Raw genomic sequence first — 15303 nt, 5'->3', positions numbered from 1 at the left:
CTTATGCCTTATCCAGGCAAATCCATAGCCTGGATTTGTTCTAGAGCCACGAGGAGGGTGGGAGGGGAGTTTATCCAAAGTCATAAGTCACAGGCCTTTTCTTCAGGTAGACACGGCTTATGCACATAAAATAACTGGGAAAATATAAAGCAGGTAATAAAAAAGCAACTAATCACATATAATCAAGTGCCCACGCCTAGCTGAAGGTAACTCAGTGCTGCAGGCAACAGAGACGCAATCGGTCAAGGCTGAAGGTCCTACAGATCTCGCCTTGTTTCCAACAAGATCAGGAACCGTCCCAACCCCCGGACGCTCTGGCCCCTCAGGTTTGTGTGTCGGTTACACAATTACTCGCCAACCACAGAGTCAGACAAAAGATATCACTCAGGGCACTTGCAGCCTCAACCACTTAACCCAGAATGAGGTAAAACGACATGGATTCCCCAGCACGTCCAGCTGCGCCCTCACCCCAGCCCTGGGTCTCCAACAGGGAAACTGGGGGAAGGAGGAGGGACCAGAAACGGTTCCTTCCACTCCACTCGCGCATTCCACGCCCCAGGTGTAGACAGGGCCACAGCAGGATGACTGATGCTCTCCTGATCAGAGGCCTGAATTAAGACCACAGCCTGGGGGGGGCAGGGTATAGCTTAAGTGGCAGAGCGCATGCTTTGCTTGCATGAATCCTGGGTTCTATCCCTAGTACCTCCTCTAAAAATAAATAAATCTAATTACCTCTCCCCCGCCTCCACTGCCAAAACAAAATAATTAAATAATACAATAATAAATAAATAAAATATTTAAAAATTTTTAAATGTTACAAAAAGAAGTTTAAAATAAAAGCATTAAAAAAAAAAGACCACAGCCTGTATTAAATAAAAGCAAAATGACTCAGATATCGCAAACTTCTATGCATAAGGTGATTTTGAGTTCCTTTCTTTTTTTATGATATTACACACTTGCCTCAACCTGACCCAATAGCAAGAGGAAACCTTCAACAGAGACCAACTACTTAGCATAAATGACCGCCTTCATTGCCATTCAACCTGTGCACACAGGTGGGGAAACCAGTGGGTCCAGGAAACCCGAAGGCTGCAGGAACAGGCTGAGAGGGGCTCCTGTGTGACCACAGGCAAGTCGTCAGCACCACAAACACATCTGCTCAACACCACACTGCTCTCATCCTCGTGCGCCCCGTCCAGCACTGCCCCGAGATTTCCCTTTCAGTTGCCTGAGACCACAGCCTGGAGCCTCAGACCCCACTTCCCCACGAGGAGCCGCAGAGAGCCACCAGGAGGCCTGCCAAGGTCACTTCAGCTGGCTGGAGGTTCACACTGTCACAGCCCCAGGAAGAACCCCATCTCTCCGAGCATCGCCTAAAAAATAACCTCATGGACCATCTGTCTCCCTCCAGCTCTACTCACTGACCAAACAGCAAAGGAAGTCAGAGTGAAGCGGGGCTTCCGAAACAAGTGCCGGACGTTGCTCCACCTAGCACTCCAGCAACCCGTGCGGGGCTAACCCAAGCGGGGAGCCTAACAGCAAACACCACATTTTACTCCCATCAGAGGCCATTCTCATCACGTGTTTAACGGCTGAGGGCAGGTGGCAAGCGTCCCGCCCCGCAGATGTCACTCACCGATGCAGGCGTGGACCCTCACGGACAGCTGCGTCCTCAGGATGATGCTGTGCTTCTTGCCGCGCCTAACGGAGACAGGAGACAAAACATTCAGGGCATCAGGGGAGTGGGCAAGAGGGCGCCTGCCTGCTGTCAATCAACTTGAAGGTTCTGACACCCCCCGCCAGGGGGAGGCTCCAGACAAGCAGGCACCTAAACAGAACAGGAACCTACCCTGAAATAACGTGACGTCACAGGGCCTTATGGAAAATGAAATAATAGAGTTGGACCCTTTGGACTGGCACACACATTTCACTGCCAAACCTAGTGGGCTCCACAGAGTGGCGAGTACTCGGGCCTGACCGTATTGGGAAAATTTTAAAATCTGTGCCCGAGAAGTGAAATCCCTGGCATGTAACAGCACAGATCTGCCTGATCATTCCCATGGCTATTTTTCACATGTTTTTGGATACAGGGGAAGGACACACGTAGTGGGGTAATCAGTAGGGCAGTCCATCAATTCAAGACTTGCAGCTTTTCCCTTCTGCTTTTACAGGAAGACCAGAGACCACCAAAGAGAGCAGGAATGTCAACTGGCACAACCCCTGTCTCACTCTTGCTTCCTTTTCACTTTTCTTACGAGAAAGGAAAAAGGACAGCCCCTCCCCAGTTCTCCTCCCACGAGGGCTCGGCCAGCTTTTGCACGGAAGGACCAAAGCCCAGAGCAGGTGAGGAAGATAAAGGAGTCCAGGCTACTTGAGGGTAACAAAGGCTTTGAGGTTTGGAGGAAGGGGGAACCAATGGACAAAGGTTAAAGGGAGCCAGCCCATCAGCCCTGGAGCAGGTGACAGCGAGGTTTCTCAGTGGCTGAAGTCCTCTCCCCATCAGGGCTTCACGTCTAAGAGTCTCCCTACACTCTCCTGCTCCCTGGTTTTGCGGTTGTGCTGGAGGAGACGGGGACACGAGTATCGTGACTATGAAGTCACAGGAGTTATATTACTGCGACAACTCTCCGTATCGTGACTCTCCGTATCGTGACTATGAAGTCACAGGAATTATATTACTGCGACAACTCTACATTTTATTCTGGAGACCAGATAAGAGGGAAAGCGTGGTTGCAAAGTGGTTTTGGGGTGATTTTAAAAGAGAAAGGAAAACCACTTGCAGAGTGCTACAAAGGCACGCAGTTGCCCGCAACCCGGCAGCCCTTCGTGGGGAGAGGATCTGCCGTCACAGCCCCTTCCAGCGCCCGTGAGCCCCTCCTTTTCACTTTTGCGACGTGCAAGACACTCGTCTGGAGCTCACACAAATATAGAACACTTGACCCATCTCCAGAGGACAAGTTTGAGATTCCTGTAAACAGTCTTCTTCAAAACTTTCTTTCTCACGCACAATACATCTTCTCTCTTGACAGCTCCAGTGTTGACACTCCTTCAATTCTTGTGATCAGATGAGGAAGAAAGTTCCCATTCAGTGCATGGAACTGAGTTAGTGAGCAGCCTTTTGTGTGAACCCGCCAGGAAAGGCGTTCTGGGGATGGGGGCAGCCGCCACCGGGTGTGCAACTCACCCAGAGCTGAGCCCGGGGCTGAGCTGGGGGCAGAAACCAGTGAACCCCTGATGATGATGGCCAGACCTGAACTATTATAACCAGCAAAACCCAAAGCCCTTGAATCTGGAGGATTTTCTGTAACTCCTGTTACTAGCAGTTACGAGTCAGTAATAAATAGCAAATGAACAGATAAAATGCATGCTCTAGATGCCCAGAGGTGGGGAGCACAGGATGGCAGCAGAAAATATTTCAGAATACCTGAAGTTCTGAAGAAGTTCAGAAAGGGCCCACTGAGAGCCCCCACTTTATCTTCAAACAACTGCCAAGTTGCATTTGGAGGAAGTACTTCAGTTTTCCCACAGAATTCTCCAGTCCTGTGGTCACGTGGGGTTTCAGACACCTGCATGAGAACTAGGGCAATCCTCTGAGAAGCCACGCAGCCCCATCCCTCTGGAGGGGCCATCTTTTCTCTGCTTGTGCATTGAGAAACCAGGCTATCGGACTGGTTAAGTTAAACCCTAATGGAATTTAAGAGCTCCAAGAACAAAAAAGGTCTACTTTTTAGTAGCTTTTTCACTTTTAATTCCTCTGCCTCAATATTTCCACCTCCTTCCCTGCCTGCCCTTGTATGCAAAATCCGATGATGGAAGAAACCTGAGTGAAACTGGGAGCCAAAGGCTGCGGAAGCCCCCTAACACGGGATGAGGCTCCAGGCTCCAGGAGCTCCTGGCAAAGGAGGGGGCCCACCAAGGTGGAGGCGAGGGGGTGGTGAGTGCAGCCAGGTCCACAGAAGCTGTCCTCCCTCTCCCACCCAACTCCCGCTTTCTCCCACCTGTGGTGTGAGTACCACTGCTGTGCCCATTTTGCAGATGAAGAAAGCAAAGCTTGTAGTAATGATGTAACCTGCATAAAGTCACGTGGCTGGTGGAAACAGACCTGGGCTAAAAGCGGAGTGTCTGTCTCCACCATCACTCACACCATCTTGCCTTTTGCTGTACAAGTGCCTCACTCTAGAACCTTCTCCAGCACTTACTGAGGATAAAAAGTATCCTGAGGGCAAATACACGGAGCAAAGGATATTTTTCTGTGGCTGAATTTTCTGTTTCTGTAGCATTGCCAATATTGTGATTTATGCAAAGAATAGAAAAATCAATATAATGATTTAATGTAATACTACCTTAAAGATAGTAACAAAGTAATAAATTAAAGATAGTAATAGTCTTAGTAATAGTCCTATGGTATTAATGAAAAAACGGGTCAAAAGAAGTAATTTGCTCAAATTTATATTGTAAGTACTGAAAACAGTACTGGGATCTTGAGATAGCATATACCAAAATATATGTTTCTTTTTTCTACTGCATGCCATCATGTGTTACATACCTTAGAAGGAAATAACATGGAACACTGATATAAATGTGTATGTCCCTGTGAAAGTTTACTGTGTATCATCAGAATAAACAAAGTGATAAAAAAAAAAAGTGTCCTGGGTGTTTTTTAAGGAACTGGTTTAACCTCAATACTAAAATCTAACAAAGAGGACACATGAACAATTAAGATGCAAAGATCTAAGAAAACGTTGGCAAACCAAAGTATGCAATTTGTGAAAATAATAAAACAGGACCAAATACGGTTTATCTTAAGAATTCAAGAAGAATTACAAGAAGCCTATGTTTTATTTCTCTGTATCAAGTATCAGTGTACAGGGGACACACATCAGGAAGCTCTCCAAATTAGAAAGCTTCCCTCCTTCCATTACTATATTTTCTAATTGATTAATGCTGACACATTAGAGAAAGATTGAGTGTCATGCATCTCTTTATATATGGCCATCTTGCAGCTAATATTGATTCTAAAAATCTTCTGACTGATTCTTTTGGCTTCTTCTACAGAAATAATCATATCAACCATTTTAAAATAATCATTTTATCCTCACTTTTCTAGTAAATATGCCTGTCTTCTGTTTCCTGGCTAAAGCTTTCAGAGCAAAATTAAATAATCACGGGTCTACTCTTCTCAGCCCCCAGTGGGATACTGTGTCAGTTTGGGTTCAGAAAACAATAATCATAATCGCTGTTAACATTTACAGAATTCTTATCTTGTGCCAGATGAGGCTCTAAGTACTTTATACCGATTCAGTCTTCATAAAATTCCTATGAAGTGGGTAACATTATTGCTGTTTTTAAAGTGAGGAGATTGAGGCCCAGAAGAGTTATGCAACGTTGCTGAAGTCACATAGAAAGTGACGGAGCTCGGCCCCAACCCGGGCAGCCTGACCCCGGAGCCTCCCAAATGCTGCCTCCCAGATGGGTGTTCTCATGCACGCTCTCATTCCACACGTGTCCACTGGCGTCTACCCTGAGCTGGACTCTACACTAGGTGCCCAAGGGACAGTCAGCCTCGAGACAGCAACACAGAAATCCTGCCTGCCAGGCTGTCGTGCAGATCTCGGACTCACGACTGCAACGTCAATTCTCATCTGAATCTCCAGCCTGCTGGCCCATTCTACAGATCTCAGGTTTGCCAGGCCCCATAATGGCGTGAGCTAATTACCTGAAGTAACCCTCTCTGGGCAGACCAGGTGGAATGGACAGATTAAGCTAGATTAGACTAGATGGATGGACACCAAGACAGGTATCTTACTGGAGCTATTTCTCTGGAGAACTCTAACACCAAGTTGGGGTCTGCCTTAGGGGAGCTCCCGTGTTTCCAAAGTAAAATCAGTAAGAGGCTGTCAATGTGTGTGCCCTCGAGGCACGTTAGTGGTCCTTCTCTCCCTGATACCGGCAGGCTGGATCAGCGTCACAGCTGCCCCTCCTTCCAAACCCGCCTGTTTGCAGCGGAGTGAAATGGGAACGCACCAAGTACTAGACTCTGGTGACCCAGAGGCAAAGGCAGTTTGGTTTGACCCAAAACTCCCCAGGCAGACTCAGATTCCATTCCTATCAGTGCAGCCACTGCCAGGGAAACATCACAGGCCTCAGGCAATGGGGTGCCCACCCCCTAGGCCGATGCTACCCAAGCAGTGAGGGCACCAAAATGTACACTCAGTTCAAAGAGACTCCTACCAAGGCACACGTGCCAGGGATGTGATGGCACTAGCGCTGAAGGAACTGGCCAAAACGTCTATTTCTCAGAACTACCATAATGTCTATGGCCTTGGGAAAAAGATCTGGTTTAACCAAATAAGTCTCATAGAAACCCATATCCCCATCTCTCAAGAAAATATTTCTATAAGAATACCATGTAACATGTACATGTAATGTAACTTGCATTATCTTATTGAGTGGCTTGGAGCCAAAGGCTTGACTTTTTCTCACAATCAGTAGCAGAAATCAATGTCCCCAGATATTCCTCCACTCGAATTCAGACTCAGCTGTCATTTCAGTCAGGAGCAGAAAACACGTGTCTGATGATACAGCAGGAGCAGAGACTAGGGGCCGCCAGCAGCTGCCCCAGGAATGTGCCAGCCAGCGCTCTGCTGAAGAAGGATCTGAATCAGTCATCAGCTAGTAAAAGGGTGGTACTTGCGAAGATTGATTTGCTCAGAAGCTCAAAGGCTAAGGGAGCTAGTAGCCACTACGCTCATCTCCAGATGTGTTCTGGAGCATAAACTCCGAGGCCAGCTGTGCGATCCTGGACAAGTTCCTTAGCTTCTATGAGCCTCAGCTTCCTTGTCTCCGACACAGGCTAATATTATGCTTTTGGTGTCAGATCTAAGAAACGAAGCTTTACTCCTATTTTCTTCTAAGAGTTTTATAGTTTTAGCTTCTCCCCATCAGGTCTCTCCTAATGGGAAAGAAGGTTCTGTTCAACCACAATTCCCAGTTCCTGTGCAGTCCTACTGCCCCGCTGTCTCAGCCCCACCTTCTCTCCCTGCCCCATCTCCAGCTGCATCCCCCCCTCAAACTACTCTCTGCTTCCTCTCTTCCCAGGACACCGCAAAGCTCCTCTGTACCACTCCCTTGGCCTTGCCTTTGGCCTCTCACAACCCGAATTTTCTGTAGCACAGTCTTCTTAACTGCCCTTTCTTTGAAATTTTCTCCTGGCCGAGGCAGACACTGCAGGTTACCCACCCAATACCCATTTTCCTCTTTTGTTTTATAAAAAGAACCTGATTTTGCTTGTGGTGACAATGTACCCACCTAAAAACTATATTCTCCAGTCTCCCTGGCCACCAAGAGTGGCCGTGTGTCACAGTTCTCTTCAGTGAACTGTAGATGGAAGTTGCCAGTGCAGGGTCTGTAAAAACCCTTTAAAAGGGACAGACCCAGCTGGCATCAACGTTTGCTCCTCATCGTCCCCATCTAAGGCAGGGACTACAGAGGTGGAGGGTTAGCTGGACACAAGCCCACTGCCATGGTAGGATCATGGACCTAAGTTCTGGCCAATGGCATGTGAGTGAAAGCCATGTGCACAAGGAATGGACACGCACTCCCTCTGTCCACTTCCGTCTTCCTGGCAGCTGGGATGCAGATGAGAAGGTAAAAGCTAAAGCAACCACTCTGGACACAGAGATGGAATTTTCATTTTGAGGGTGGTATAGCTGCTCCACCAGTCCCAAGGAAGATGGCCTACATTTGGACTCTTACACAAGAAAGAAATTTTTACCTTTATATCTAAACTGCCATAATTTAGAATCTCTTGGTTGCATCAGAGAAAGCTGTACCCTGCCGAGCACATGACCTCCTGCGCTGATAAGACACTGGAGGGAGAGCAGCCGTATTGTAACTACGATGAAGCATGAAAGATGAAAGCTACAGCCTCAGGATGGCAGAGTAGAAGAAGAAAAGAAGCCGGGTTCCTAAGAGCATCTTGTAATCAACATATGGTCCCCCAAGTGGCCTAATTAACCACATCTTTTTTTTTTTTATTAATAGACTTCATTTCTTTAGAGAAGTTTTAGGTTTTCAACTTCCTTCCTCCAAGAGATCACCCCCAGTCTCCCTGGTCCTTGCTGTTTCTCCCCTGGGTCCCAGGCCAGTGTTCCTCACCTGGCCACCTCACACCTTGAGCCTGGCTGAACACAACCTCAGATGAACATGTGTCAACCTCTTCCCTCCCTCCCCAAACTGCCCCAACTCCACAGCCTGCTGCGGAGTGGTCCACCAGCTGTACACTCCCCACCTAACGTCCATTTTTTCCCTCCTGTTCCGCTCTACTCAACTAGTATCGCATCTCCAGACTCACAGATCCCTCCCCCTCCTCCAATGGGCCAAGCCCAGTCCACCTGCCTCGGCCACCAGGTTCAGACCCACTAGAGTTCTGGAGGGAGAGCATGCCAGGTGAGAGTCACCCTGCAGTGGGTGCTGTTTCAACTAGAGCCAGCGTGTGAGCCTGGAACTGGTGACGTCCTTGCACGAACCAACCATGTCACCATGGGTGCAAACAGACATCCTCAGGAGAACCTGAAATGCCATTGCCCGGAAGCTCCTGGGGTGGCAGAGGAGTGCAGACCTGGAAATCAGTCACATCTGTGGTCCAGCTTGGCTCCACCATCTACCGGCTCTGCCTCCCTGGACATGTAACCTAACCCCTGGCCCTCCGTTGTTTCCAATGCAAAATGGAGACGATAATATGCAATCCCACGTTTGTGACGACTAAGAGAATGAACTATTAAACAGACACGCTGTGAATGAGGTGCCTGAGATGACACGGTGGCCGGGACAGCAGCTGCTCCATGGATGTTGTTTTCCTCCCTACTCTTAACTCAATACTGTGATCTAATATAGTAACTTTTTTTTTTCTAAGGTGCCATCTCCAAATCAGTCAAGTTTTGAGAAGAAAGAAAAAAATATCAAACAGGTCACGGTCCTCAAGCACAATGTCACTAGAGACGTTTTACAAATTGGCTATGATCTATGCTTAACACCCCTGGTATCTGTTTGATCAATGAGCCGTGAAGTCATCCCATTGGAGTGTCACCCAGCCTGAATGCTGACATCTGAAATAAACGAATGTCATTGTCAAATACTTGGTAAAAACTACAGCAATGGGATTTCCCCAAATCTATCAGCCTAATAATGTCAATTTTTTTAAATGATGATGAGGAGAGTCTGATGTGACTTAATAAGGAAACCCCCCTACGTGTGTCCAGCCTGTGGCAGGTTCCAGGGTCCTTCCCCACATGCTATTGGTGTGGCCCTTGGACCCACTCAGAAGACAGGAAGGGCATCCTCAGGGACCCTTACTGGTTCCTACCAAGGACCCTGGTCCTGGCGCTCAAGGTCAGGCCCCTCAGGAGTCCATTCTGGGATCCTGCCATTTACCTGGCCAGCAGGGCTCACTAAGTACCTATAACGTGGATCGAAAATGTTGGGCTGAATATTCAGCCAGGCCCAGTTCTGACCTAGCAAGATTCTGGCAGCAGAGAAAAGGGATAATTAAAGAGGGAAGGACCATAACTTGTGATGGGCGTTAAAGCCAGGGAAACCCAAGAAGTCATCACACACACTCGTGTCAGGTGGGACACTCACACCAAGAAGTTGTCCATTTTTCCTCATTTTTTGAGCCATTCATGAAAAATCAGCACTCTCAGATAATATTCATCTGACTGTAACCTATTTTTAGCTCAGGCAAGGCAGCTTCAAAACAACTTTTGGGTAGGTCCCCGAACACCAGGTCCAAATGGCTGGATGTTATTAGGAAAGCCACAGGAAGCCTCTGAAGGCTCCTCCATAGGAAGGTGATGAAACCAGAGATAAACCTGGCTCTGGATGAATGACAAATAGAAAGGGAGGAAGGGCCCCATCAAAAGGGCATTCCAATAATCTCATCAACATATAGTAATACTTTACAAATATTAATTTCTTGGTTTGGACAAATTTGCCACGGTTATGTAATATGTTAACATTATGGGAAACTGGGTAAAGGGTATTTGGGAAATATCAGTGCTTTATTTTCAACCTTCTGGAAGTTAAAAAATCATCTCAACATGAACAGTTAAAAAAAAACCTGGAAAAGAATAAAACTATCACTTGAAAAACATAATCTAATAAATATCAGAATGGCTGACCGTATGGGCATATTCCACAGTGGTTTCACTTTCTGTGCACATCTCTTACTTTTTTGTGTGAACTGCTTTATTCAGACTCACAGCAATCAGAAATATTAAACAATTCTAGATGTAGGCTAAACATAACTTGATGTTAGTTGACATAATTAATAATTATTTTCTCTACTGTAATGAGTTCAAAAGATTGTGATATAGTGTAAGATGATCTAAAAGGGCATTTGCCCAAAAGACACTAAACATCCAGGAAGTTGTCATTAAAAACAACGTGTAAAACAGTTGTCAATCCACAGTAATCTTAATATTAATTTAAGCATATTTGATTTTTTTAAAAACTTAGACTGTAAACACCATGTGTGTAATTAAACTATACAAGAAATTTTCCTATCCCCAAGTAGCCTCATCAAGAAGAGTGGCTCAAATTCAAAAGCATTTGCAGTTACTGCTGGTGAGTCACCTGCAGCCCCCTTTTTTTGTGTGTGATTGTGAGTGAAGATGGTCAAAGCTATGGTGGTTCCTTCAAAAGATTTTAAGGCCTCAGTGCAGCCCTGTTTCTCTGAAGGACCAGCTGGCAGGGACAACAGCCGCTCTTACCCAGCGTCATCCTGGAAGCCTTCTAACTCGTCGCGCTGCTCGGCCAGCGTGGCCTCCAAGTCCAGGTAGGTGCCGTTGTGGGAGAGCTGCAGCGTGCAGTCGTCCAGCTGCAAGAGAAAGAGCCCGTTAAGCCCAGCCTGCTCCCGGATTTGCACGGAGAGATCACTTCACGTTGCCCTCATGCGTTGTTTAAAATGCAGCATTATTCCGAAAATTGGATCAGAACTGGAAGAGGAAGCATGTTAGTACAAATAGATTGGACACAAATTGCATAACTGATAGACAGAAATGGCACCTGCTGAGGAAATGGCATTGACAGGGCCCAAAAGACATGGGCGGGGTTGATGCCACTTTGCACTCGGGGGCGTCCAGGAGAAGCCAAGGATTTGGGGAGTGGAAACCAAGATCACAAGGCCAATGTGTCCATGGATTCAGAGACCAAGAGTTCAAAAGACAAATTTGGTGGGGAAAACATGCTGTCTCCTTTGACCCAGTAAGAAGCCTACTAATTCAGGTCCTGCCTGGCACATTGCAATTAATAGCTGCTCGATAAAAAGGGCCCCTCCTACATCGTTGGTGGGGATGTAATTTGGTGCAGCCACTATGGAGGACAGTACGGAAGTTCCTTAAAAAACTAAAAATAGAGTTATCCTATGATCCAGCAACCCCACTCCTGGGCATGTATCTGGAGGATACTCTAATTTGAAAAGATACATGCACCCCAATGTTACACAGACATAGAAAACAAATTTATGACTGCTAAAAGGGAAGGGGCGGGAGGAGGGATAAATCAGGAGTTTAAGATTAGCAGGTACAAACAACTATATATAAAATAGATAAACAACCAGGTCCTACTGTATAGCACAGGGAACTATATTCAATAACTTGTAATATACTATAATGAAAAAGAATATATATATACACATGTATAACCGAATCACTATGCTGTACACCAGAAACTAACACAACATGGCAAATCAACTATACTTCAATTTTAAAAATTCTTGCTTATGAAATATTTTTATAATTGAACTGAAAAAAAAAACATTCTCCATCTGAATGGCAACATATCCAAATTACAACACACCAAATAGGACATTAGGTCTCTTTGTTACTAATTTCATTTTTAGAAAATTTACTTAACAAATACTTATATGATGTTAATTATGTTCCGTTCATAATTCTAACCATGTTACATCGTTTGATTCTCACATGAACCCTATTCATTTCTGTTGCTATCCCCCTTTTACAGAGGAGGAAACTGAGGCACAGAGAGAGACTAAGGTACTTGCCCAATGTCACAGCTGGTAAATGGTGGAGCTGGAATCTGGATACAGGTCATGTAAATCAAGGTCACATTCTCAATCACAAAGCTCTGCATCCTTTCTAAGGTCAGAGACCATCAAAGACATTTACAAAATGCAGCTTCTGTCATCTGAGTGTTCTGGTGTGGTCAAGGTAATGCCACATGTTTGCCAACCCCATTCCCTTTCCCTCTGGGAACAGAGACCACACATCCCAGGCCTATAGTTGGGCTACTGCTGTGTAACTGAGTACTGACCGCTGGAATATCAGTGAAAGGGAAGAAGGCTCCCGACAGACCTGGCCACACACCCTCACACAACTGTCCACCTTTCTTCTCAGGCCTGTGGCCAGATGCAGAGGAGCCAGAGAGGATCCCAAAGCCTGGAAACCAGCAGACCTGGGACAGGAGGAGCTCAGGTTCCTGAATCACTGCATGCAAGCGAGCACTTTGCTGCCCAGCCTCCACTGGCCCATCCCAGACGGTGACAAGAACAAGACGTGAGCCTCTGCCAGAGTATGTCCTTAAGGTTCTGAGGTTGTTTCAATGAGCCAGCACTACATGACATTTAGAATAATCAATACACTTAAAAATACAGGAAAGTAATTTTACCAAAGGTAAACATTATGAGCTCATCCAAACGTATCAGTAACTTCATGCTTGATTTCTCAGGCTGTAAGTGTGGCTTTTATTATTTATCCACTTGGTGAGTTAAGGCTTTTATTCCAAAATACCAGAAGGTTGGAGAGAATGGAGGCAAATACGTGGCTACTTTAAAACATCTAGGTAAATGCCGGATAATCCTCCCGCTGTAAGTGAGATTTCAAACAAGGAATTAGTCTCCTTTGATAGAAAAGCTTTGCTTATTACCCTCAACAAGAGAATCGTACTCTGTCAGCTTGTCTGGAACCAGCATTGATAACAAGTGGCTAATTCTCGCAGAGACCCCGCCGTTCCGTGTTTCTGGTTATCCTCACCAGAATGAAAGGAATTTGTTCTTTATTATTTATAAGAAATACCTAGTTAAATCATTTGAAGGGGTTAATCCTATTTGATTCACTTGTTTTATTTCTCTAATAACCAACTAGTAAAGGCGTGCTGGTCAGGATCGACATTCTTGACTGGCATTTTACAGATGGTTATCTGATCTGTGAAACCAGGAACCAAACAGGCCAAACACCCTGTACCGTGGTACCAGAGGTGCGCCCAGGGTTTGGGGGGAACACCTAGGGGAACTGGCTCCCCAAAAGCAGCAGACAGGAGGGATTTCCTGCAAAAGGCATCCTCCTGGGCCAAGGGTCTCCTGTAGGCTGAAATCAGACTTTATCATCCCTCACTGGAAACTTCCATTAGAAACTGAACCTGTTACCATGTACACTGGACCATGCATAGAGCTGACATCACTACAGATCATTCTTGCTTTTACCTCCCACTGACATTTTCAACTAATAAAGCTTACTTGGTCTGTTCCATTGATATTATTAATCTTTCTGCTTATTTTTAATCCCATATATAATCTACAGACTAGAAGACAGGAATAATGAAAGCCCTTTAAAGCATAACAATTTAGTTTGCTTCCGCCCCTGCAAATGTGGGAGCCCAGAGAAGGAAGCTTTTGGATGAAAGTTTCTGCTTCCCTCTCCAGGAGGTCCGAGGTAACCCGAGGCTGTGGTCCACACTCAGGCCAGACAGAGAGAACCCAGTCAGAGAGGAAGCACTGCTCCGGGGTGGAGAGAGACAGCTTGTGCACGTGTGTGTGGTACACATACTCCCACTGTGGCCGGTTTCAAGCTACCAACGTGAAGTCACTGAGCGTGGAGCTAAAAAACACAGAGGCAGACAAGACTCAAGAGACCGAAGTGACCTCCCAAGCAGAGGCAAAAGTAAAACGTACAAAAACCGTTAGGAACCAACCTGTTTTGAGTATTTTTTTAACTGAAGTATAGTTGATTTACAACATTGTTAGTTTCAGGTGTACAGCAAAATGATTCGGTTTTATATATATATTGTTTCGAGTACTTTTACCTTTGTTCTAATATCACTTTTATTCATTACACGTTTATACAGGATAATTTAATTTTTAATAATGACTAATTGAACACCTCGTTCACAATATTCCTGAGATTTATCAATTGGCCTTCTCGAGCCACCAGGCGTCCAGCACACACTGCTCCTGGCCCTCGAAAATCATTAATTAGAGGCGCCTAATTGGAGAAGAGCAGGGAGTGGACGAAAAGCAGAGCGACCCTGTCCTGGGCTTTCGGTCCTCACTGCTCCCCCATCACCCTATGCTCTCCTTACTTGGGGCAGAGGTGGATTCCTGGGGGCCACCAGTAAGCCCATCCTTACAGGCAACCATGGGTATTTGCCACATTATCTCCACCCCATACCTTCTGATTTTATTCCCAGCCACCAGGGCAAGTATCTGGTTTGCCTCAACACGCCCACCCCGCACCAAGTTTCCGTCTCCATGCGCTCCCGCCAGCCCCAGATCACAACAGGAAGCCCACCATCTCCCCAGCTTCTGACAACAGTGTCCCAAACCTGAGCAGGACTGCCTGCTCTCATCATCCCTCTCCTCACATTCAAGGCATCATTAACTACTGCCATTTCCATAGCGATTTTAACAAAATTATATGTCAGGCATGGGCTGGGCACCAAGGAACACATACACACTTCCTTTCCTCAAAGATCATTTTTGTCAAGTAAGCATGACCTGCCAACAGAACAAGAAGAGAATAACAAGCCATCCAAATCAGCCGTCAAAATGTGTGGACGTTCATCCTCAGTTATATTCCTTCTGCTATAATTAGAAGCCATGGCCTCGGAGACCCAGGCATCTTCCCTAAAGCTGCCCCAGCCCCCGCCCCTGCCAGGAGGAAGGCTGCCATTACTTCCATGGCCAGGTGTCAGGACCCTGCCTCCCTAATTAACATTTGGGCGATGTGTGCTGGCAAGTCGTTCAATTAAAACCGAAACGATGACTCTGCGCCTTTTATTCCCTCGAGAAGTGTGTGTGAGGTCCTCCCAGTAGGGCTACAGGAAGGGGGTAAGGTCAGACACTGCCCCCTCTTGGCGAGCCGGGCACATGTGCACTAGTGGGCCCCAAGGACGTGGGCAGCCTGTGAAGATGTCAAATGAATCAACACACCCTGCCTGCTCCATTCCACAGCACGAGCCCCGCCATCATCACACCCCAGATGCACACGTCTTAATATTTAAACCATCACA

At 46.3% G+C, this 15303-nt stretch overlaps 1 protein-coding gene across 13 annotated transcripts in view; it reads right to left on the bottom strand.

Annotated features, from left to right (window-relative positions):
- Positions 1–15303, bottom strand: part of FHOD3 (formin homology 2 domain containing 3) — a 411926-nt gene that overhangs the window by 343785 nt on the left and 52838 nt on the right. For all 13 annotated transcript variants that reach the window (XM_032467256.1, XM_032467268.1, XM_032467258.1 and 10 more), the window contains exons 2-3: positions 10770–10876; positions 1637–1701 (exon numbers count right to left, since the gene is read on the bottom strand). In XM_032467256.1, coding sequence (XP_032323147.1) covers positions 1637–1701; positions 10770–10876 — 172 coding nt within the window. The remainder of the gene's footprint in view (positions 1–1636; positions 1702–10769; positions 10877–15303) is intronic.

Source organism: Camelus ferus, chromosome 24 (genome assembly GCF_009834535.1).
Source record: "Camelus ferus isolate YT-003-E chromosome 24, BCGSAC_Cfer_1.0, whole genome shotgun sequence".
Lineage (NCBI taxonomy): Eukaryota > Metazoa > Chordata > Mammalia > Artiodactyla > Camelidae > Camelus > Camelus ferus.
The sequence above is the reverse complement of the archived record's forward strand: the minus strand, read 5'-3'. Positions and strand labels throughout refer to the sequence as shown.